Below are 25,905 nucleotides of genomic sequence, written 5' to 3'. Positions count from 1 at the left end.
TTGGAGTTTTGGAAATTGTAGTTCAACTTCTGAAGGCCATAACTTGGGCTTCCGACCTTCAATTTACAAACTTCTTTTTTTGATTTGGCTATTTTTTTGTGCTCTACAAGTTGGTGTAGACGTTTTCTGATTTCAATGCATGGATTTTCCAAAATCTCAGATTCTCACACGTGACTCTGTGTAGTCCCCGTTTTGGGACTTTCAAAAGTGCATAACTTTCACCCTGGTGGTCCGTTTTTCAGAAACGAATAGGCATTGGAAAGTTGGTGAAGAGCACTACATAGATACAGTAGTCTTTTTCCAGACTTTATCTTTGGTTCATTTTGGATCAGAAATTGTAATTTCGGCCATTATGAGCCTGATATGGATTGTAACTTGAAATTTTTTTTCTGTAAATGCACTGAATTATAAAGTGCCAACTTGTAATATTTGGGGGGGGTGATTTTTGATCTAGTAAAAAAGGGGCGGTGGTCTCGTGTACTCTCTGTCTTTGATTGGTGTCTCTTCTTTTTTGCACAACTATCTTATTTTCTGCATTAAAAATGGATCAATCAGCAACACCATTACTCACAATCTATAACTACTATGAGTGGAAGTCTAAAATGACAATCTATCTTAAGAAGTTGGGGTTATATAGAGTAACAATGGGTGTTGAAACTGAACCATCACTACTTGTAGAAAAGCCAAAATGGTTTAACAAATGTGATGAAGCATATGGTACTCTATGCATGGCTATATCTCCTGATCTTCTTTTTCATGTTGAAGCCGCTACAACTCCAAATGTTATATGGACACCATTAGAAGGGTTGTTCAATAAACAAGATGAATTAAGGGGGGCACCAATTGGAGAATGAATTGATAGGGTTAAACCCATTAACTTTGGTACAATTCAAGACTTCTTCACAAAACTAAAGGCTTTAAAATTGCAATTAAAATCGTGTGGGATTGAGAAGAAGGATTCACAACTAATTCTTAGCATTCTTTCCAAACTTGGTCCAACCTATTCAATGTTTGTTTCACATTCTATGCCACTGAAAGTGCCCTTGGAACCAGATATCTAGAATCAGTTTAATAAGAACATATCAGACTGTTAAACAACAAGCTAGAAGTTTGGAAATGAATTGTTTGACAATATTCCTTGAGACATGAACCAGCATAACACACAAGTTAACCTGCAGCCTAGAAAAACTGCATAACACACAGGTTATACACAGTAAGACTTAGAATAGAAGGCTGCCAGCTAATTGTTTGACGATATTCCTTGCCTATACAGTCATTTATGAGCAGGGGATATTTCAGATCTGCACTTCTGATATTCAAAGGGGATATTTCAGATCTGCACTTCTGATATTCAAATTGTCCCCCCCTCAAATAAGGTTCTCTTCTCCCTTTTATATCTCATTGTTGAGGGAGTCACAACTTTTCCTTCCATGTCTTTTGACCATTCATTAACTTAATTAAATTTAACTAATTATATTTAATTATATTCTTTTATATTTTTATTTTATTTTATTTTTTTATTCGTTTGTATTTTAATTTTATTATTAAATTATATTTCAAAGAAGGGACATTACAATGCCATACTCGAGATTTGTGCACTTTCCATGTAATGGTACTACCATTTTATCAAGGTAATTCAACACTTCAAACTTCTCAAAATCTCAACACATTAATCAAGACGAAATTTCAACATATCAGCAATCCTCAAAGTCTGCAGAAAACAACAAAGTCCATTGAATTTCCAATATGCTTTTTGAAGTGAAACCACCATAAACCAGCTTTTAGCAATCCTCAAAGTCTCTGTAGAAAACAACAAAGTCCATTGAATTTCCAATATGCTTTCTAAAGTGAAACTACCATAAACCAGCTAGGGAGGATTTTTCACCACCAAAACCAATAAACTCAAGAAGGTTTCATCCTCAAGGGTTTTTGAGAAAAACACAAGTTCTCTCCAAAATGTAGAAGCAAAATCAAATTCATCAACAACCCAAACAATGAGCACTCAGCATCCTTTTATAACTTATGAAGCACTGAAATACTACTTTTTTCTTTCTCTTTCTCCAAATCTCCTTTTATGGGGCACTTTTCACCTTTTTGAGGAATAATAATGTTTTTTCCATGAATAAAGCCCCTTTTCCAAGGTGTCTATTAGAAATAACTTTTCAACACCTTTAAAATGAGTTGTTACACTTTGTTGTCTCTTTTAATATTTCCAAAATAAGACAACTTGAGTGAAATATTAATTAAACAACTCAATATTATATCCAAGTTGTGGAAAGCACCCAAATGATATAGTTTTGCAATTTTGATCATACAAAAGTGATATTGAAGACTAGAGATGATGATCGAAGGCAACTGGGTAACTTTCTAAAGCTAGCTTACTCCAAGTCTTCTTGAGAGCACCCAAAAGGTTAGAAATCAATTTCAAAAGCATCAAAGTGCTCTATCTAACCAACAAAAGTCAACCCTAAGAACAATTGTTTTGCTCAAATGCCTCTCCAAGAATGTTGGAGTTCTCCCTAACTAATTAGTTAGCTTCTAGAAGACTTGGAAATTGGCTAAATGTGCACAAATTGGCTAAGCATCAAAAGTGGACGTTGTTATCCTCCCTCCACAAGATTGCTTGTCCTCGAGCAATCACAACTAAATCTTGATTGATCTTGGATAGACCCCAAAAAAATTAAGGATCCCAAATAAGTCTAAAGAATGCTTCTCCATGATTTCGTTGCTCTACATTGATGCAACTGAAGATTCCCAAACTAGCATTCTTGGTTTCCTTATGAAGCAATTTACCAATATCTCAAATTCCTAGATACAAAATCATTGTATAGTCAAATAAGTTGGAGGTAAGAGAATGAGCATACCTCAACAAGTCATCCACACAACTCATTTATCTCAAATATTGTGGGAAAAAATCTGAATTGTTCCTCCATGAAAGAACACAAATCAGCTTGCTTGCAAAGATGAAAATAAATTATTGCAGCTATAAGTCATTTGATTTTCTACCCCAAATAAACTTATGACGACTGTAGTATTCAATTTTTCCAAATGAAACCAATCTCCAGCATACTGCAATAGTCTAGTGTCTCAAAATACTCAATTTTGCAGCTGATCAAACATAGAAACTCAAACAACAACTCATAATCTGATTTTATCAAAATCAGCAACCTTGAAGTAGGACAACAACTGCTTAAATGCAATATCCTAGCAAGGACATGAATGGTGAACATTGAAATGCTCAAAATCACCTCGGAAGAGGTTGAAAAAGGCTCCCAAGCAACCTCCAACTAATAGTGTTTCTCCATCCCTTGACTGAATTTTTTTGTCATCCTTCATGAATCTGAGAAAACCGAAGTGTGAGGTGGCTGAATTGCAACAAAACACTAGAGTCAAAACTGAAAATCTGAATTGATTTTCTGCCAAGGAGCATCTCTCTGGTCATCATAACCTTCCAACATACTTTGTTGGTGACCTCTATCATGAATTCGAAGGAATGAAGCAACTCCACCATGCTTATGTTGCGCAATTCTACTATTCATGTGTGGCTCATTAGAGACCTCTTGGTGAAACTAAAGGCTTCTTCTCCATAAAAATGCCTCTCATGCAAATCATCCAAGTGCCATCAACAAATTGCACCTCCAAGGCATTAGGAAATTTGTAACCATTGTATAATATAATATCCATCTTGAACTCATCCTCTTGCTTTCCATAGAGGATTGTGACATCTTTGACTTCTTGTAACTCAACCATGAAAGCTTCACCAACTAAGGGTCTATGGGCAATTGATCTCACCATATTCCATTTCAAAGAAGGATTAGCATATGTCAAATCAGCTCCCAATCCAAAAAGTGGAAATCATGTTTAGACCCTTGTCTTACCAATTCTTAATGTGAAACTACTTCTAAACTTGCATTATCTCTTGTTGTTGCTGAAAATGCTAGCAACCTCAAAATCACCTTTTGGAATCTCCTCAAGGTTAGGCATGATGTAGTCTCCATGTTTCAACACATCCTTCTGGAAATTTCATCTTCAACCTCACACATTCTTTACCAGGCGGCCTTCTTGGAGGATTACCAATCACAAAGTTTGGCACATCCTCATGATATGATCTCGAATCATTGGCCAGCTGAAAGCCATGCTCTATATCATGCTTGGAATTTCACTGATATCCTATATCTTGATATTGTCGCTAGATGTTTCATCTTCCATCACAAAGAGTGGATTGTCATAAGTTGACTCTGCACCCACTATAGAGAGAGGATTATCAAAAATTTGGAAGTCGTTCCTTTCCTCTTAGTCAAACCCATCTTGTTAATCCAAATATGCACATACAACTTTCAATTTCTTGGGGAAATCCTCTAAATCAAACTCCTCTTGAAGACTATCAAGCTCATCAATTACTTGCTTTATTTTTTAGCTCTTTGTTCATTCTTTTGCTCCCTGAATTTTTTTGTATCAACCAGCTGAATTTGTAACTCCATTAGTGCCATTCAAGTATTTAGTAACATGTCTTTTGTTGAATCAAGCTCAAGAGTAAGCTCATCAACCTTTTACTCCTTTTCTTTGAATGCACTAATAATATCCTTTGCGAATTTGATGGTATAATCTTGATCTCTAATCAATTGTAAGTACTTTGATTTCACTATTGCAAAGAGTCTTGTTGTGACCTTTTCACACATCGCCCCATTGCAAATGGGGACCCCCTTCTTTTTAGGCCCCTTCGGTCTTTTAGCTTTGTTTTTTGGGTCTTCTCGCAACAGTCTCTCCAGTCTCTTTGCTTTGCAGGTGTTTGGGGGATTGAATTGATTAAGTTTTCTTTTCGTTTGAGTGAATTTGATGAAGTCTAGGGCTTGTTTTGTCAATTTTAGGGTTTCTGCCTTTAGTCCTAGATTTTAGGGGTTTCTGTTAGGGTTTTGGAAAAATTAAACATATCGCTGGAATCAGGACCCCTCAAGGAACCTCCCAGTAAAATTTGAGCGAAAACGGAGCAACTTTCTATTTTTAGAACGTTCCTATTTTTTTAGGGGTTTTACTGAGCCTTGAAATGTCTTAATTTGGCCAAAAATAAAACTTACTATTTTTAGTAAGTTTATGTTTTTTGTAAGTGCTTTCCTAACCTATTTTGTCCAAACCCTAACATTTTGAAACACTTACTATTTGGGAAAATCTATTTTGGCAGGTTCATCCCTAAAGATGCTGAAGACTGAACGTTCCTGAAGATCATTTCTAAATCCGGAAGAGTCGGAAGGCAGACAAGTTGGATAAAAAAAATGGTTGAGTATGGAACTCCTATTCCAAAAGTGGGAAGCATGCAAAATCATCTAAGTCTAGAAATCACATCAAGTCCACATATGGTAGCCTGATCAATAAGAAGCTCAGAAATTCATCTAAGTTCATGAAGAATCCAAGACAAGTGAAATTCCTTCACCCATGCCAAATTGCAATCCAAGGTGCCAAACTCAAGTGGTGATGGAAAGATGAGAAATCAATGAGTTCATTCCTTAGTCAAAATTGCACCCAAGCACTATGGAGGGTGCCCAATTAGGGGGTGCAAGGAATCCATGTAAATGTTGAAATTCCATGGCCAAGTCAAAATGGCGCCTAAGGATGATGGAGGGCACAAAACCAAGGGAAGCAAGGAAAAAATCCAAATTTGCTAAATTCCTCCTCACCATCAAAAATCCGCCCCAAGCCAGAGAAGGGCGCCAAAATGGACCCTCCAGGGAGAGGTGGAAAATCAATGAATTCCATGCCTTAGTGAAAAATCCGCCCATGCACAGGAAAAGGCGCCAAAACAAGGGAGACAAGGAAAAGATTGCAAAACAAGTGAATCCTTCCTTCAGTACAAAATTCCGCCCTAGGAGGTCAAATGACGCCAAAACTCAATTGTCATGGAAGGAGGGAAGAGTTGTGAATTCCTTGGCCATGGTAAAATTCTGCCCCACCACTCAGGAGGGCACCAAATTTGAGGGGTCAAGGAAGGATGCACAACATAGTGGAATTCCTTCTCCAGGCGAAATTTCCGCCCTAGGACATGGAAGGGCGCCAAAATGTAGTATGCTTGGAAGGAAGGAAAAATAGTCAATTCCTCCACCTAAGGGAAATTCCGCCCAACACTCAGGTAGGGTGCCAAAGGGAGGTGGTGAAGGAAAAGATGAAAAATTGCAAAATCCCTCCTTCGTGGATAAATAACACTCAAGGAAGGATTAAGTCGCCAAAGAAGGAATATCAAGGAAAGTCCAAGATGGAAGGAATTCCATCACAAGGGAGAAATGTCGCCTAGGAATTATGGAGGGCACCAAAGTGGAGTGGTCAGGGAAGAATTGAAAGAATCATGAATTCCTCCACCTATGTAAAAATCTGCCCATGAGTGAGTCAAGGTGCCAAATGGAGGTAGGAATGGAAAATATGAAAGAAGGATGAATTGCTTGCCTTGAGGAATTGCGCCCTAGGGAAGATTCAAACTCTAAAACTCCATTGTCATGGAGAATCAAAGAAAACCATGATATAATGAAATCCACAGAGATGAGCTTCAAAACAACTAAGGCATGGAAGAAGTGCAAAATAATGCAATTCCACCATGCAAAGTGAATTCCACGCCCAAGTTCAGGATGAAGATTTTCTGAGGCAAAGGGGAATTTGGAGGTCAGAAATGGGGAATGAAAAGGCAAAAAAATTTCCCTCGATTCAAATTTGAAAAATCCATTTTCAGGGCTCAAATGACGTCCAAATTTAGAAATTTTTGAAGATATGGATTTGTGAAAGAATACTCTCTCCTGGAAAAACCCTAAACTTGTGGAAATTCCTAAAAAATAGGAGATGGTGGAAAATAGTTGAAAATCTCCTCCAAAGCAAGGAAAGTTCGAGAAACTTCAAGAAAATTCTTCATGGATCAAATTCTTCTCTCGAAGTTTTCTCTCTCCAAGGTTTTCTTGCCAAGTGGCAACCAAGTCAACAGACGTTGAATTAATGAAGCATCTCTTTGCATGCAGCCGTCACTTTTATGGCATTATGGCAGATTCTTTCTACATGTAGCCGTCACATTTAGGAGATGATGGTGCATTTATGGCATCATGGGCAATTTTTGCATGAGGGTACATTCATTGCATAGTGGGCACTTTTTGAATGTAATTAATTGTAATGGGATGGAATTAATTGTATATGGGCTTAATGGGCATTTATTGTTGATTCCCACCTTGTTGCATCTTGAGTGGGGAATCTTCTAGGGTGAAACCCTAATTAGGCTTTTGCATGTAGCCAAGGCTTGACGCCTATATAAAGGGATGACCCCCCTCATTTGTAAGGAGGAGAGATTATTGTCTGAGATTGTTGCTAAGGATTGTTGAAGTAGCCAACTTAATACATTGTTCGACTTTGATGGTGTATTCTTGTTCTATTTTAGCAATATGCATGGTCTTGCTCTCTTCAGTTAGAATAGATCTTGCTTTATGTTATTAGACGGACTGGATTTGATAGGGTTGCTTGTTGCAAGATTGCTTATACTTTTGGTGTGCAACTGATTGTTGCATACTAGTTGCATACTGTGCAAAGTTAGCCTAAGCCCCCCATTATTCGTGTATGTTTCACTTTGATTATCAGTAGAGATTGTTCGATTTGATGGTTTCTACTGATGGTCTGAAAATCTTTAACACATCCTTTGAAGATTGCACCGCCTTCGTGTACTTGTGCATTGCTGGCGAAGCGAAGCGTGGTTGGATTTTGCATAAGTAATCCCGTCTCTGTGTTCATAGGATTAGATTAGCCTTAGCTTAGTCGTCTAAACCTTTCCTCATTTACTTTTCTGCATCTCTTAAATCCAAAAATCTGAAAAATAGGGCTTTCATTGCAAATCATTCACATAAAAATTCTTGAACTCGCATAAGTTTGTTATCCTCTTTAAGTGAATACGTAAGGCCCCTTGGGTTAGCAGCAAACCCATCAATCAATTGAGTCACGTCCACGCATTGAAGGAACCTTGGAGTTAGCCGTTTGAACTTTTGTGCAATCTTAGCATAGAGACTAATTTTGATCAAGAGAGAGTAAGGTGACCGTTGGTAAATTTATTATGTGTTAAACGTCGTCATAAAAAACACAACAACAAGTCTTTGATAAGTGGCAGATTTGAAGAAGTAAATCCATCCTCAACACCTCTCTGCATGAGGATTACAAGGATCTTGTGAGTTCTTTCCAAACTTGGGAGGACTTGAATCTCTTTCTCATTGGTGACCAAGAGTCGATTCTTCAATTTACATAACTCTCTAGGTCTTTGTTCAACTAGGTGACTTGGTTCTTGAAGTAGCAAAGTGTCTTCATTTTCAAAGACCATATGGATCTTCAAAAACTGCTTTCTCATCACAATCACTTTGATCAAAAGTCATGGCAGCACCATACTTAAACAATGAGTGATCTCACTTAATGCTGATTTGAAATCTTCATTAGGATCCATTTCATCACTCTCTTCTATGGGATTCTCTGAGAAGTCAAATTGGTGTCCTTTATGCATGGAAAATTCTCACTCAAAATTTGTATTACTATCACTGAAATGATGCGGATGCTCCTCTTTAGGTGCTGTTTTGAAAATTTCAGCAACATTAAACTGAAAACCAAACAACTGTATGGCATGAAGATTACATAATAAACACTGAGAGGGGGGGTGTGAATCTGTGTTTAAAGAATTTTAAACTTTGAAATCATGAGTACAAACGTAAAATATGAGAAATGAATCAGAAAGAGTCGGACACCTAAATTTCTCGTGGAAAACCCTTTCGGGTAAAAAACCACGGCACAAATAAGCTCTTATTAGTCTTGACAAATGGGCACCAACCCAGATTACAAATATAGAGTACCAACTCTGAAGAACTGAAGCACCAACTCCAGTATACTGAGGCACCAACCCCAGCTCAAGCAAAAAGCACTAAGTTCAAAACATTGAGCACCAACTCACAAATAATTTGTACTCAAGAAGAACTGAAACTCCAACAATTATTAATATAGAAAATCATATCTACGTCACAACCTTATTAGCAACAAAGAGAATCTCAGATATATATATATATATATATATATATAGATCTTGGTCAACAGTTGAGACCTCCACACCTAAACACAAACTCTCAGCACTTAAAAATGCACAGTAGCACATATTCAGTCTACGTACATCATATATGAAAGTTTATCATAGTTCACCAATCTCCCCTAGATCGACTTCTCAAAATATAGCTACAACCACGTTCCCATACAATGGTAGTCACTATCAGATGACAAAAAAAATTCTCTTCTTGAAGTCACTCCACATCCTCTACCGCCACACCCAGCAACAACTAACACATCACTCGTCCCACACCTCACACTTCAAAAATACTCCCCTATGCTACACCAAAGAAAATGACAGCCACTTATGAAAACAAAAGCACAACTCCTTTTTGATGTTTAATATCCACTATACTATCATAGCATAACAGCCAACATCAAAAAAGCAAACCCAAATTTGAATATTTTTTAATATAATCCTAGAAATTAAATGATTGTAACCACTTGTTAGTTGTGTTTAGAGTCACCATATTATTTCAAAGGTTCCCCCTTTTAAAAACCCCACCTATCTTATTCGAGGTCTCCTCTTTATCATCTAAGTATCTATCGTCTTTTGAATAAAGTTGGTCAAGGTCGCAAGTTTCCACAGTCATTACTCCCCTCCCTTTGAATCGCTTTGAATCATTTCGAACCTCGGTTCGAAGTAGTTCAAAGTGATTCGACCAAATTTTTCATACTAACACTCTTTCTTTGGCAGGAAGTATCTTTATCGCGGCGGTCCTTTTTGAAATACTTTGAACCGTTTTGAAGCTTGGTTCAAACCTATTCAAAGTAGTTTTTGGCAAATACCGACGTCAGGAGTTTATTTTTGGAGTACGTTGCGCCGCCTTTCTCTCAGAGCAATCAATGGTCCCGTCGGCATGTCAAATCAAAAGATTTTATTTCTTTTTCAAGGAAAAGGGCATCATTGTTATGAGTGTGAGTAGACCTTCGTTTCATGCAAGACTGGATATCGCACGAAATAAATTATTATTAACTCATGCGGAAGGGTAAATCATTAATCGAGGCATTTATGCATCAACGCCTCGAGCATGTCAATCCTGATGTGAGCTGATAAACTATCATTATCTGATCTTCCCATGTATAAAATTCCCCTGTGATAAATTTTCATTCAGTTGCCTGGTAAGTTATCCGAAAACAAAGAAAAAGGATAAAGGAGAGGGGGTCTGATTTCGGAGAGAAGGAGCAGTTAGGGAAGCTAGAGGAGATTATTTGCTTTTCAATGGAAAACAGGTGAGAGTTTGGTAACCTTTGTTCTGTTCTGCAAAACTGTTATTTTCAAAGGTTTGTCTGAAAGAAGTCTTGCTTGTTTAAGTTAAGAATGAAGTCGGTTATGCATTTTCTCGGTAATGTTTCTAGCCTTGAATGTAAAAGACCAATGATTTGTGATATCAATTTAGAAGGGGTAAATGTGGAAAATCTTCAAGCAAGTTTTCTTGCGAATACGGAAGAGGTTAAGGGATGTATGGAAATATTAACGAGCGGGTTAATTGAAGCCGCTGCGTTTCCCCCTGCCTTTGTACACCCTGAACTCTTACAACTCTGCATTGACCATTATGATGTAAGAAGCAAGAGCATAGTAAGCAAAAATGGTAATGTCATACTTTCTGTCTCCAGAGAAACCATTTCTTCTGTTTTGAAATTAACAACAAGTACCTTTGCCGCTTTCTCACCCATTCAAGCTGAAGCTGAGTATCGGGAAAACCCTAGTGTGTACCGAAACACTCTTGCCAGGAAATGGGCCAAGGTTAACTATGGAGGTGGGTCTAGACTTCCCAAGGTCATTACTAGAAGCCACATGAAACCCCACATACACGACCTGGTGGTATTATTACACAAGGTGAAAGGTTCAGCTGATGTATGTTTGTTCGAAGAATGGATGTATAGGTACATTGAAATTATTTTAAAAGGTGAACAATGGATAGATTGGGCGGAGATTATTGCCACTTCCCTGAGAAGCCAGCTCAAACGCGCCAAAGAATCTAGAGAAGATTTCCGTATGGCCTCATATTTGACTTATTGTATTGCCTGCACCTGTGATCTCGCCACTCTTCCACATGAGGTATGGAATGAGGAAATGACCATTTTCCAATATTGCCCGTTGTTGCAAAAAGACAGAGTCCTGGAGGATTTCCGTAAAGTGCATGATATATTGTTTGAAAACATTTATTTGGCTCTAGAAGGTGTTCAGATGCCACGACTCTCTTCTGAATCGCTGAAGCTGGTTCAATATTATGGGAGTTCTTTTATTCAGTTCCCCAGGTTCACATATTTGAGAATCGGAGGGTTTGAGGAAGAACCTGTGAGGTTGCCTCGATATGCCCTTGATTGTTTCATTTTAGCTGAATTGTGCAGGCAACTTTCTGCTGTTATTAAGGATAACCTCCCTCAGGATAAATGGGAAACGGTCTTCCCTATTAAGCTGCACTCTCTGGTGTGTAATAACATGAATGACGCTTCCATCATCGGAAGCAATTTGCTGGGATTCAATCTTGGTTTCTACCACAGCAGGAGAAACTTCGATAGTAAAGGATATGCAGCTCTAACCCTCGGCCTTGAAATCAACTCAACAGTTGCTCCGCAGCTAGAAGATTTATGGGAAGATTGTGAAAACGAAGAAGAAGTCTTGAAAAAGGACCATTCTAGACTCACCCTGCAGCAAATTAATTCTTTCAATTTGAAGTTCAAAACACAAGGGATCGTTGAGGATGGTTCATGTCTAGTTGAACCCGAATGGGAAGAATCAAATGAAACAAAATTCTTGACAGTTGATTGGAGCAAGGAGGAAGATGATGATATTAATTGGAGAGCCAGATCCATATTAACTTATACGGATGATTGGCTGCAGAGGAAAAAGACTGGAAACATCACTGAGTCTTCTACTAAGGTGATTTCTCTCTCGGAACCGCTTCAATCTGACATTCCACTTTCTCATGTTGCAGGTGATACATTGGCCTCAGATAAGAAAATAAAGTTCCCTTCCCAAGTCACGGCTCCTAGAACGAGATCCCATTCCAGGAACAAAGCTTTGAAGCAGCCTAGTTCCCAGAAGCAGAAAATGACATCACCAAAGCGGGATTCAAGTGACAAGTCTCCTTTTTGAGATGAAGTCCAATTCATTGAAACACCAAAGGCAGATCAACCCAAGTTCTTAACTCCGACTAAAGATACTCAGATGGTATCAACCACTCCCACTGTTCCTTTATGGTTGTCAAATTCAATCAATAAGAAACGGAGTTTACAACCAATGGCCTCGCCAGTAAAGGACATTGTCACTAGGTACGCGGCTAGAGGGTCTAAAGCAAAGAAAATGAAAACGGATGCTTGTCTCACTAAGGATCCGGTGACGGGGAAAATCATAGCGGAAGTGGCTACTTATAAGTAGAAAAGGGAGTCAGGGGAAATTGATGAGGAAGGATTCAAAGTCACTTCTATTGAACTAGGTACCCTTAACAGGAATACTGGCAATAATTTCTTTAAGTTTTCTGCTGACCACATGCTCACTCAATCAAAAAAAGATTCTAAGGAGAAGAAAGAATTGAAAGCAATGGTGGTGACGATGGCCACATACATCAATTCGCTGACTAATTTAGGGCCTAACTCAATAATCCAGCTGCCTCAGCCATTCGACCCAAATTCTACCGAAAGCCAGCAATTGATGAAACAGACGCAGAGGGGAAAATTGTTGTCTGATGCTGTGGTTAGTTGGGTAAATAACATATTAGAGCAAGGGAATAAGTTTATTTCAGAAATTACTAGTATCTATTCCGAGGGTGAAGCATTGCTCGAAGAGATTCAAATTTTGATACCAGTATGGGAGACAGAATTGTCACGGTGTCAAACCATAGTTTCCCGGGTAATTGAGGTTGAAAAGTTTGGAGTTCTCAAATTCTTAGGTGAAAACTCCATGAAGGCCGTGGACCCGTGCACCTTATTTATCCTGAAAAGTAATATGAGCTGGAAGGAGTCCATCTACCAAGAAGCCATCAAAGAAGTCCAAGGCATCAAGAATCAAATCACAGACATACATAAGGAACTGGTTAAGGACATGAAGACTGTCAACCCCACAGGCATCCTACAATTGGATGAAGGCAGCATGGACATTGAAGTGTTAACTAAAAGTTTCACCGAAGCAGTCGAGCGGATTAGGGACAAAGAGACGCCCAAGGTCGATGATTTCACTTCATTGGCAGGTATAGAATCCATGCTGCGCCTCAATGAGAAGTTGATGCCATGTCAGAGCCTAAAGATGAAGGAATACAGGTGGCAGAAGGATGCATGTAGAGCCCGGCTGATGAGTTTAAAGAACCCGCACTCACAGGCCACGCAAGAATTCATGTCTTCTTTCCAGAGCTGGAAGCTGGTACGTCAGACTGTCGGAAATGAAGAAGAAGCCGGCGAATATAGCGGAAATTGAATCGTCACCTGCTGGTGTTCTATCTTTTTGATAACTGCTTTTTTAGTTTTATAACGGTTTCTTGTATTAACCCGATAGGGCTGAGTTTTACGGGAGGCCCTTCGGGATTTCAAAAATAACTATAAATGCTAGGGCATTAAACTGTTTTAGGGGATTAGCATATAGAATAGGAAAGAATAGGAAGTTAAATAGAGTTTTTATATATAGATTTTTCGGAAGAACAGTGATGAAGGATAGTATATGCATGTTTTAGCTTCCAAAGACTTTGTGCATTGAAGTTGGATATACATATATAAAAGTTTTCGAGTTATGCTTTGAAACTTTGCGTTCTGAGTGTTGAATTATTATCACTTTGTGGAGATAATTCAGCGATTCGAAATTTCCTTATTGCTGTTGGTTAGTTGTAAGTTCATCTATTTCTTGTTTTGATATATGTGGAAAATCTAGCAGAGAATTCATTCTTTGAAATAGATTTTGTTGATTATATGTATGTGAATTTTTCTATCTGCGATCTGTATTTTGTAATTACCTCACTACCTAGGAGTAGTTGAGAGAACCTTATGCACTTTCAGGAAAAGGTGTGATTGTAAAAAAAACTGAATTCATTGTAAATCAGATAAGGGAGCTGTACCTTTAGAAAAATTCAGAGAGGAAGTTAAAATGAAACTAATACTTTCTCAACTGTAGTGAACGATTCTGTTCTCTTCATAACATTGGGCATAGAGTAAATTAAGAGAAATTAAGTGAGAGGACAATCTGTTCACCAACACCACTCCAAAGCCACTCCCAACTTTTCAACGCCAACTCCTTGAAAAAAATTTCGAACCACTTCTACAGATACATGCAAGTCGATGCTTAAAGTTATCGACTTATTAATTATATGAATTCGCCTTTCATTTTTTATACTTCAGCCACCAAGTTTGAAAATATCAATACACTCTTCACAAAATCGATACTATCATTTTTAGAATTCTCTCTGTGTTGAATGCGACTTCTGCCATAGAATTAATTTGCTGTTATTCTCCATCGAGCAAGCTAATAAATATAAATGCCCCTTCTGTAGAAGCATAAAGACACCAAGTCCTTCGACGGCACCACAATGTTTTAATAAAGACCACTTAAGCTTCCTATAACGACACCAAACTTATATCGGAAATTTCAAAGAATTTCAAAGGCTCAACTATAGGGAGAAATAATGCCCAGCATTAAAAAGATTCCCACGAAATCAAAGACGTATGTAGAGTTCGTTGTTCTACCTTTGAGCTTTGACCTTCTTCAAGGCCAACTCCACCCTTGTCTGAGGACTGTTTTTGGGAAGCTAACAAGTTGTCTAGCGAAAGCGAAACTCTCTGATTTATCTCTTCTTGGTTCAACAGTGTTGATGTTTTGCCTAATTTTCTGAGAAAGACAATTTCAGCTTCCAATCTATCACAATTTTCTTCCTTCAACTTAATCTAATTTCTTATTTCTAGTTTCTTGGCCTCCTCAATTTGAATTCTCAGATCATTAATTTGTTTTTCAGCATCCTCAAGAGCCTGTGATTTTGCAGATTTTCCTTCATTTTCTTCTTTGAGCTGCACCTTCAAACTCAGATTTTTCTTGTTAAGACATTTGATCTCATTGAGAGCAGTTATCAATTCTTGCTCCAAATCCACTTCACCATCTTCTTCTCTAAGATCACTTTCATCTTCTTGATTTTCTGTGTGAATTTCTTCCATAGCCATGAATAGGATCTCATCACTCAAAGATTCATCAAATTGAGGACCTCTGTTTGTTGCAAGACCCTCCAGAGCATTCATTTTCCGGTTCCAACAGAAACAACCCTCAAGCTTTTAAGCCTTTGCAGAAGGTACTAGCTCTGATACAATTGAAGATAGCACAATAAACATTGAGAGAGGCAGGGGGGGGTGATTAGTGTTTAAAGAATTTTAAACTTTGAAATCACAAGTACAAACATAAAATATGAGAAATCAATCAAAAAGAGTCAAACACTAGAATTTCTCATGGAAAACCCTTTCGGGTAAAAAACCATGGCACAAATAAGCTCTTATTAGTCTCAACAAATGGGCACCAACCCAGATTACAAATACAGAGCATCAACTTTGAAGAATTGAAACACCAACTCCAGTATACCGAGGCACCAACCCCAGCTCAAGCAAAAAGCACCAACAAAGTTCAAAACAGTGAGCACCAACTCACAAACAATCTGTGCTCAGGAAGAACTGAAATTGCAACAAATATTAATACAGAAAATCATGTCTACTTCACAACCTTATCAGCAACAAAGAGAATCTTGGATATACATATAGATCTTGGTCAACAGCTAAGACCTCCACACCTAAACACAAACTCTCAGCACTTAAAAATGCACAGCAGCACATGTTCACTCTACACACATCATATATGATTTTTTATCATAGTTCACCAATCTCCCCTAGACCGACTTCTCAAAATATAGCTACAACCACATTCCCATATAATGGTAGTCTGTATCAGATAACAAAACATTTTTTCTCTTCATGAAGTCACTCCACATCCTCTACCAGCACACCCAGCAACAGCCAACACATCACTCGTCCCACACCTCACACTTCAAAAATACTCCCCTATGTCACACAAAAGTAAATGGCAGCCACTTATTAAAAAAACTGCACAACTCCTTTTTGATGTTTAATATCCACCGTACTATCATAGCATAACAGCCAACATCGAAAAAACAAACCCAGATTTGAATATTTTTTAATATAATCCTGGAAACTATAAATGCTTGTAACCACTCCAAAGCCACTCCCAACTTTTCAATGCCAACTCCCTGAAAAAAATATTCGAACCACTTCTACAGATATATACAAGTTGATGCTTAAAGTTATCGATTTATTAATTATATGAATTCGCCTTTCATTTTTTATGCTTAGCCACCAAGTTCGAAAATATCAATACACTCTTCACAAAATCGATACTATCATTTTAAGAATTCTCTCTGTGTTGAACGTGACTTCTGACAGATCTGCACTTCTGATTTTCAAATTGTCCCCTCTCAAATGAGGCTCTCTTCTCCCTTTTATATCTTATTGTTGAAGGAGTCACAACTTTTCCTTACATGTCTTTTGACCATTCATCAACTTAATTATATTTAATTATATTCTTTTATATTTTAATTTAATTTTTTATTTTTATTCTTTTGTATTTTAATTCTATTATTATTAAATTATATTTCAAAGTAGGGACATTACATTAGATTCAATTGTTCCATATTTGGTATCTATTCAGTTATATGAGCAATACTTGCCTGGTGCACTTGTTATTTTTATTTAAAAATTGTTCAAAAACCCTTGAAAATCCAAAAACAAATCAGCAAGAGTCTTTCAGGAGAGTTAGAACCAGCAGGGTTCTTACATCCTGTACCCACGAATGATGATTTTGAAGACGAGCAATAATCCCTTCTAAGTATATATATCTTCAGAACTCATAGATCCTGTAATAAATATAACAACAGCTAGATATAACAGAAACATCAAAGAAAGATTGTGAATTCACATAGGAAAACTTGCAAACAAAAGGAAGATAGTTAAACACACAGATTCAAAATATCTCCTTATTCCTTCGTTAAACATGAGAGCTCATAGACTCTACATTCTTTGTATAAATGACCATGCTGGAAAAAAAATAATATAGTCTTCAAATCAGAAAAATCCTGTCACCATCTTCCTCACAAGTTCTCAAAGGAGCTTTCCTAGAAAACAGCAAACAGAATCTTCCCCCTGCTTTACAAATAAAATGTTATTTTATAACTTTTCTCCTGACAACTGTTTCTTGAACCTTTAATTATTTCCTGAGACTTTTCAACTTTCATCAACTGCTTCCTTTAAAGCTTTATAAAATAAATTATAAAATAACTCATGTCCAGTCCATTCAGTTTATTTTTGTGTAATGTGAAAATGTGACCCACAAAATGCAACATACACTTCTGGAGAGAGACTATTCCATTCTTTCGAAGGAAACATTGAATGAACTGTTGTGAGAAAATCCAATCATATGATTGGCTTTCGATGTGATAGGAGATCCAAAAATAATTCATAGGATGTATTCAATTGTTCTAATTCCTTATTTCCATGAAAAAAATTGCACTAGTTAAGAGCTCTACATGCTGAAGCAATGTTCCATGGCACCTATCAAACAACTCATAAACAACAGCCTCAGATGATCCCGTTTGAAGCTTGTTTGGCATCATTTATAGCATTAACAAATGTGTCATTCTTTCCCAGATATCCACAATAATTCCTTCAAGCCTCTTATTATGTCAGATTTAATATGAATTTGCCGATTTAGTGGATATATATTTTAGTCAGATACAGAGGTTTTGAGTCCAATGTGTTAAACTCCAACGAATTTGTCCTAAAGGAAATGCATGAGCTCAAGAACTGAAGTGTGTGCAAACCAGGGATATCTGCCGCCATTCTTTCTCAATTTGCAGATTCATGAACTCTTTGTTTTGGTGTAGGATAAAAGCATTGATATACAACTTGGCAAGACTTCTCTCAAATGCTGCTATCAACACTCCAACTCACAATCTTTGGGCTCTTAAGATTATTAACAGGCAGCAATGAAAGAAAAATGGAAATTGTACAGTCGCAACTTCCCTTCATATTGCTGATCCACATATATTAACCAGTGCCTGTGTAAATATAATATCAAGAAATGCTCCACTCATGAGATAGTTGATGCCAAGATCGGCCATGGTTTGGAGAAACTTCAATTCTCCGACGCTCATCTGGAGTCCCAAAACTAGCCTTATCCTGTAATCCTCATGTTTTTCCATTTTGTGGCTTGTGTTGTGGTCTTGCATTTGTTTGATCATTTCAAAAGCCTTTTCAATAAATCCATTTTATGCTTTTGTTGTAATCCTCACATTGCGTGAGATGAAATCCTGCTAAATATTTCCACTGCCGTGGCTTGCACAAGATTTTATATTTTCATCCCCTTGAGTGGTTCTCACAACCACTTCGGGAGCCGACGGTTCCAAAACCACTGCCAAGTGCTGATGGTGTTTGCAAAGTTTATCTCAATAGCTCTTTTGTCTGCAGTTGTAAAAAGTTTGTTGGGTAAGAAGGGGGTTCTTACAACCATAGCAGACCCTGCCAATGGTTACAAAATTATCCCACTATACCAATCTTTGAGAACATTTGTCACCATTAGAAAAGTATATTGGGTTCCGATGAGGTTTCTAAACTTTGGAACTCCCACCTTTACACGCATACTTTTCCTATATTTCAACGGACTTCAAATTCCTTCTCAATTTTATGCTTTGATAGCATCACATCGCCACCATTGACAAAGATGTTTCTTGCATGGTCCTTTGTTCCTGCTTCTTCCTCAGACTGAATCTTCTAGCTTTCAACTCCTTACAGCTCTTTCATAACATTTAATTCATCCTCTGTTATTGGTACTTCTTTGCAGCTTCCATAAAAGTTTCTTTTCTATTCATCATTGTCTTTTGCTTCCAATCCATAAGACTTGGTCTTAATAACTTTGATCCTCCTTTTTTTTAATTAAAGTCTTGTTTGTGCACAACTTTACTTCCAAACAACTCATGGATTGTACTCTGCATTCATGAGCAGCCAATACCATCATCTGATCAAGAGTTTAGGATACTACTGAGTAGTGATAAATTCTCTAATGATTACTCAATGGAAAGGAGAGAGTGAGAGACATGATTAATTTCCTTATAATGATTACTCAATTACGAAACTAGCAAAAGAAAATATAGAATTACAAGATCTTCCCTCTCGAAAAGCAAACAACCATGAGAACCCCTAGCAAATTATGATGATGGCACTTTATACTTAGTGCAATTACAAATGCAACTTACCAAATCAACGAATTGATCTCAATATATTATAGATGTCAAATTAGGCCACAAAGTTGAAAGTACAATTTCGATATAGAATGATATAGATCAAACTACACCAAAGAGAAGTGCACAAAAAATATGCACCTTAAAAAAATTGCACACAATTTTTTATTGTATGAACTTGAATAAAGCCTTGAAAGTTCCCAAAATGAAAACTACCTAGCATCACTGTGAGAATCTACAATTTTTGGAAAATCTAGACACCATAATAAAAAAAAAATGACTACACCAATGTAAACCTCGGAAAATATCAGCCCATATAAAAAAAGTTATTTGAAAAAAGAAGTAAAAATGAACAAGGAAAAAGTCTCCAAACTTCTAAGTACCAAAATCAAAATTCCATTAGAGAGGTGGGCAAGATTGGAGGGATGAAAATAATGATCTCAACAAAAGAATTTTTTAAAAATTTATTGGTATATTCAGCCCTATAAAAATATCCCAAAATTGCCAACTGGATTATGTGAAACCATCTTTCTCACCAAAAATTGCATCTCAATGTTTGAAATTGTTGATTATGCATAGCTAATGGTTTTCAAGGGTGAGAGCAGTTTGTAGGATGAGTGTCTTGTACGTTCCGGTGGTAGGTGGCCAATCCATTGGTGGAGAGGTAGAGAGATGGCCACGGTTTGTGAGCCTTAGAGGTAGGCACTTGATGTTTGTGGTTGGTGTTGATTGTTGGTTTAGCCATTGCTGGTTTTGTAGTGTAGCTAGCAAACATACCCTGCAGGTACCGTGTGGGTATCAACTTATGCAGTACTACGTAGATTTTTTTGTGTTTTGTGATAAGATCTATGCGATCAAGGGAGAAGAAAAATTCTTGAGAGCTCCAAGCTAGTGCTTTGATTTCAACAAGCTGATAGTTAAATGAAGGGTTTTGGGCCTTCCAAATGCAGCGGTAGGGTTGAATTTGACCCAAAATGATCTAACAGGTGAGATACCTGCCAGATTTGACATGTACCTCCCAACTTTAATCTCTGTAGATCTGATCTTCAATTTTCAAATGAACATATCAAATGGCAAATGCTGTGAATTCAATGGTGAGCTTACATTTGTTCTAAGAATTACAAAATAAGGTCACAAATGAAAAAGCTTCTCCAAATCTAATATTTCTTTCATTTTTTTTCAAATTCTCCAGTTCATCATTTGATGCAAGAGAAGAGCATACTCAGCTTTTAAAGAGCAACCATGATATTTAATCTTAGAATTGGACTAACATTAGGACATCATGTTGTGACAATATGTTAAAATTTGTCATAAACAATAAATCTATCCAATATCAAATGCCCATGAGTTAATCTTAAATCTAGATTAATAGAATAAAGATATTCAATATTCCATATTATGAGAGAAGTCACAAAGAGTAACATACAAATATATAAGCTTCTTGGATGCATGAATCAAGGAGATGACAAGCCTGGACACAAGAGACGTCATCAGTATAATAATTATTATTAATGGAGTTCATCTTAAGGTAATTTAAAACGTGCAGTCAAATTACATAAAGATTGCAAATGTGAAAAAAAAGCTTCCAAAACAACTGGTCTTATTCCTTCTATTTCCACCAACGTCTACAAATATATGCGACCCTTAGCAGTTTCCCATTCAAAAACTGTTACAAATGCTTATGAAGTCTTTTATACTCATACACGATTGGGTTGCACTTGTGTTAGTTCCTCGTGAAATAAGGGTAGCTTATAAGATCTTATGTGCTCCAAATACGTTACCAATAGAGAAAAAGTTTATTGAATGAAATCTAAAAGCAATGAATTGTATTCAGTGTTTTTTTCCCTGGTGTTATGAGAACTAATTCCAAAAAAGCCATGGTTCGATTCCAAATTTTAAAATTAGTAACTGTCAAACTTTTCTTTATTTTTGTATGAAATTGAAGTATCCTATGATAGTGTTTGCAAATAGTACATTTTAAATTGTTGTAATAATGTACTCTAATTGAATTTCCATTCTCATTTCTAGTTGCTGGAATCACGCATGGCTAATGAACAACTAACTGACAAATGTAAAAGATGCGGATGGTGATAACAGATTCGAACATATCCTATATGGTGACATTTATCTTTCCTTTTCCTTCCAAAAATAAAAAAATATTCTGTAGAATGTGAAATAAGCAACGTGGATTCTTCAACCAAATGGTTATCTTAGTCGTCCTTAGTGAGGAAAGGCTCACTGTGGTAGACTAGTTTTCACACTAATTATGAGTGATTTATCTCTTGAATGTCAATAGCAGACATGAAAAATTGGAGGTAGAGTCTCCCACCTTTCTACTTATCGAGTTTATAAGGTAATGAGTGGTATATAGATTGTCTATACCTCAAATTATATTTATTTATTCATGACATATGTATGGAAGAAATAAATAATAATAGTCTATAATATTAACATTAGTCAAAGATAAATCATCATTTTGGATTAGACTATAATTTATTATCAGAATAAGGAGAAGGAATACAATGCAGATGGCAGATCAAGATCTTTGAAAAATTAATATATAAGATTCTTTATGGACATATTTAGAGCTTTACAAATTATCGAGTTTTTAAGATGATAATAATGTCATATTTTGATATTCTTTGGATTTTAGAATTTATCAGACTGTAAAAAATTTCTCATTTTGTTTTTGATGAGTTGTTTTTAATTTCAGTGCAGTACAGCATTGTATTTGTCAGTACCTTCTTTTTCATTTTCACTGCTCTTTCAGTATTTGAAATTATTGTGAAAGAAGTTATTTTCGGTTTGCCTTATGTTTCATATAAAAATAGAAAGAAGGTAGTCTTTACACAGAAAGATAAGAGGGAGATCAGATATTTTTTAAGTATTAATTTTATGTTTGAATATGGTAAAAATAAAGGCATGTTTCCTAAAGCATTGGTTTGTAAAGAAAAATTGAATTATTTGGATTAGTCTAACAAAATACTTTACTATGGAAGCTGTGAACTATATTACAACATATTTTACTTAATCATATTAAATTAGAGTATATAAAATCTATATAATATTTCATCTTTTACTTGTTAAGAGGTTCATTCTCAATTGTCACTATTTAAGAAAAGAACATGATAGGGATGAAAGGTTTCATATAATGTGTAGTATTGATATGATAATCCTTTTCTCAATTCTTATATTTAAGGCTAGTTTCAATAGTTTAATTATTTAAATTGTTTTTGAAGTTGAAAAAGGTTGTTATTTAATTTAGAATTAATATTAAATAGAATTGTTATATAAAACAAATGATATATTTATGTATTTATGACTGACTTTAAACGTAAAAATATAACCCATTGTAAGTAAAAATATATTGAATAAATTCTTTATTTATTGTATCATTGTAAATTATTTAAAAAATTTATTTTCTTGATTATGTTTTAAATGTAACTAAAAAATATTGTAATTGTAAATACAAATTTTACAATTAGGGGAAGAGCACCAATAGATAACATAGTTCCAATAACTGTCACCTTATTGTCATGTTGACCCCCCAATAGCCGTCATAGTGAAAACACCATTAATAAATTTGTCTTGTACCAATAGCTGATTATTTTTTGTAATTAATTGGCCCATTTGTGCACAACTATTGGAACATTTCTCCCATTTGTGCACCACTATCGGAATTTTTGTGCCCCACTATTGGAATTTTTGTGCCCCACTATTGGGACAAGTACTAGCAATTTTGAGTTGACAGTTACTAGAACATCTTTAGTTAGGTATCAGGCGACACTTTCAAATGTGTATTTTTTTACCTTTGTGCGCATAACAGATTCCACAGCGTGCATTGTTACTACCCAGAAGCCAGATCAATAGCTATAAGCAGTTAAGTCGCATACAAAGACAACTAAAAAAAAAAAAACCAAAATCCGATGTACTGTTTAGGATCTGTGGGTGTGCGAAGTTAGCTATGACGGCTACTGGTGCTCTTCCCCTATATAAATAATTATTATTAATTTTATTCTCTTATGAATTTTGACATAATTATGTTGAAAGTCTTTTCTTTTTTTTTAAGATTAAACTAATTTATGATTTTGTTGGCGCCCGTCCTTTAAGAGAATCCCATTTACACAAAGAACATAGAGAACAACCATACAGAAACTTCTGGATGTCTTTCATTACGAGTAATACATAGACCAACCAATGCTTTCCCCATATCATTGCCGTGCATCTTTAGCAAGCAAAGCTATCTTATTGTCTTCATTAACTCGGCCCCCACCATCAACTTTGCACCTTTAAATTCTTAAAAAAACTGTCTTCTCTTACATCTTTTGCTAACGCTACATTGCTAAAATGGTTTGGAATGAGGATACGAAGAAGCTTTAGTGATGGGTCAGCATCGGTACTACCAAAAGCCATTTTACAGATGAAATCACCCATTTTATAGCCTCCCTGAATTTATGATCATCCGTTAAACCTAGATTTGTGTCTCCCAAAATAAACCTTTTACAAACTCTAATGCACTTAGATTATCGGATGGCAAAATAAATTTTAGATGACGATTCGCCACTAAATGTTTGTGCTTGCTATCTTTACTCTTTCATGAGCTCTTATGGCTACCCATTATAAACACAACAAAAAGAAAGAAACACCCCAAAAACAATAATTCAAGTGCCAAGACGCCTGCAGCCACCACTGCATAGAAGTAATCATTATTTGGAAGCTTATATTCTATATAATTCACTTATAAGAGAGTGCAATTTCTTCCTACGAGGTAAAAGAAATTGTATGCACCCTTAAGGACACCATTATGGTGACAAATCATCACTGCCCACATGCCTTAATTGGCATAACAAGATTAACACAAATCGAACAAAGAAATCAATAAATGGACTTTGCCAGCAAGGGAGCGATACCATAGTGAGCACAAATGTGCTAAATTAGGGTTGCATAAAGCTTAGGCATCGTTCAAATCCTTAATAGGAGTCATAATGTGAGCACAAATGTGCTGAAATAGGGTGGCATAAAACTTAGGCATCGTTCAAATGATAAATCCTTAATGGGAGTTAGAAAGACTATAAAATGCTCTAGGGGATGTTTGATCCACCAAAAGTGGTAGAGTTCAATTTATGCTTCCAATGTTGATAACAAGCTTTCACAAATTTCACTCTCATCAATATTGCCTTGTTTGTTCACATAGAATTTTATTTTTTAATTTGAATTAAATCTTTTTAAAAGTATTAATCACAACAAGAGGTTGTCTTTCAACAATAAGATCTTTCACTTGAAAAGTTGCATTGTTATATCTATTTCAAGTGTTTGTCATTCAACTTTATTATTCGTTTGATCTTAAAAAAGAGATCAATCATACATAAAAATGCCTTTTAGACCTTTGAGTATAAAATTTGCTCTAACTTTACTTGCATTGCCCTTTGAAACCCCATCAAAATTTATTTTCACAACATTTTCAAGAAGTCCCCACATCTTACTTTCCCCTCTCAAATTAGGATCATTGTGAATCCCAATGTTCCTTCTAGTCATTAGATTGTTAACCCTGGAATGAGGGTTAACATTTCATATCCCAAAGCATGAGAGTGACATTTCTAAAATGGGAAAAGAGGGCTTAGCATAGGTTGTGATAGCTGAATGTACATGGTTCCAACACTTATCAAGAGGAAGTTTCAGTTTTGAATTATTGGGCTTCAGCCAAATCCTACACAAGGTGCTTATGACTGCAATATTTCAAAGACTAGCTAGATATTTTGAGCCAACTGACTAGCTACATATAAGCATTCTTACCCATGTCAAACTCATTAGGTTAAGAATTCTATTCCACAATTCTGAGGAAAAGGAACAAGGCAACAATAAAGATCCACTGATACATCTTAACATAAGCTACTCTTGGATGGCCCATGGAAACCTCCCTTGATCAAATTGTCTTAGATCAGAATTTAAGAAAGAGCGCTAGCCATGGAAAGGCATTAAACTTAGATGGTGCAAGGACAACCTTCGCAGTCAATGCTTAGTATTTGGGAATTGCCTTTTTTTTAGTAAAGAACAACTCACAGAAACATAATATATATCGGAAGGATGCCCATTCCATGGAGCATAGTCTAGTTGATTCGAACTAGAACTAATTATAGAATGGAGAAAAGAATAGGGAATCATCTTTTGATCCTTCAACATTTGGATATCTTGAAATTTCTTCCAAATGCGAGGATGGCAACCTATTGTGACCTTTCCACACATCGTCCCATTGCAAACAGGGATCCCCTTTTTCCTGCTTTTCGCTTTGCGTTAGTTTAGGGTTTTGGGCAGTCAAGTGATAATTTTGAGTTTTCGTGCCTAAGTCTCATCTTTTTGACATAATCATGCCCAGAGGTCTTCAATGTGCAATTAATGTCTAAATTTTGAGTTTTTGAAGTCAATAGGATCAAAGTGTTTAAAATTTTTAAAATGTCAAGGTGATTCTAAGTTTTTTTAAGTCTTGAGGTTGCAAATAGCTTTAAAATATGAGCGAAAAGTGTTGTTTAAATGTTGCAAATTGGTG

General features: G+C 36.2%; 1 protein-coding gene across 4 annotated transcripts in view; it reads left to right on the top strand.

Annotated features, from left to right (window-relative positions):
• LOC131051389 (WUSCHEL-related homeobox 8) overlaps positions 1-21,955 on the top strand; it is a 57,708-nt gene extending 35,753 nt beyond the window's left edge. The window contains exon 6 of one of the 4 annotated variants that reach the window (XR_009107115.1): positions 21,390-21,526. Coding sequence is in view for 1 of the 4 variants with exons in the window: in XM_057985890.2 (XP_057841873.1) it covers positions 21,390-21,412 (23 nt within the window). In the remaining 3 variants the exon portion in view is untranslated. Of the gene's footprint in view, positions 1-21,389 lie in introns of all 4 variants that reach the window. The other 3 variants (XR_009107116.1, XM_057985890.2, XM_057985884.1) reach the window with 3 other exon arrangements.
• The last annotated feature ends 3,950 nt before the right edge of the window (positions 21,956-25,905 follow it).

Source organism: Cryptomeria japonica, chromosome 11 (assembly GCF_030272615.1).
Source record: "Cryptomeria japonica chromosome 11, Sugi_1.0, whole genome shotgun sequence".
Lineage (NCBI taxonomy): Eukaryota > Viridiplantae > Streptophyta > Pinopsida > Cupressales > Cupressaceae > Cryptomeria > Cryptomeria japonica.
This window is presented reverse-complemented; position numbering and strand designations above follow the sequence as displayed.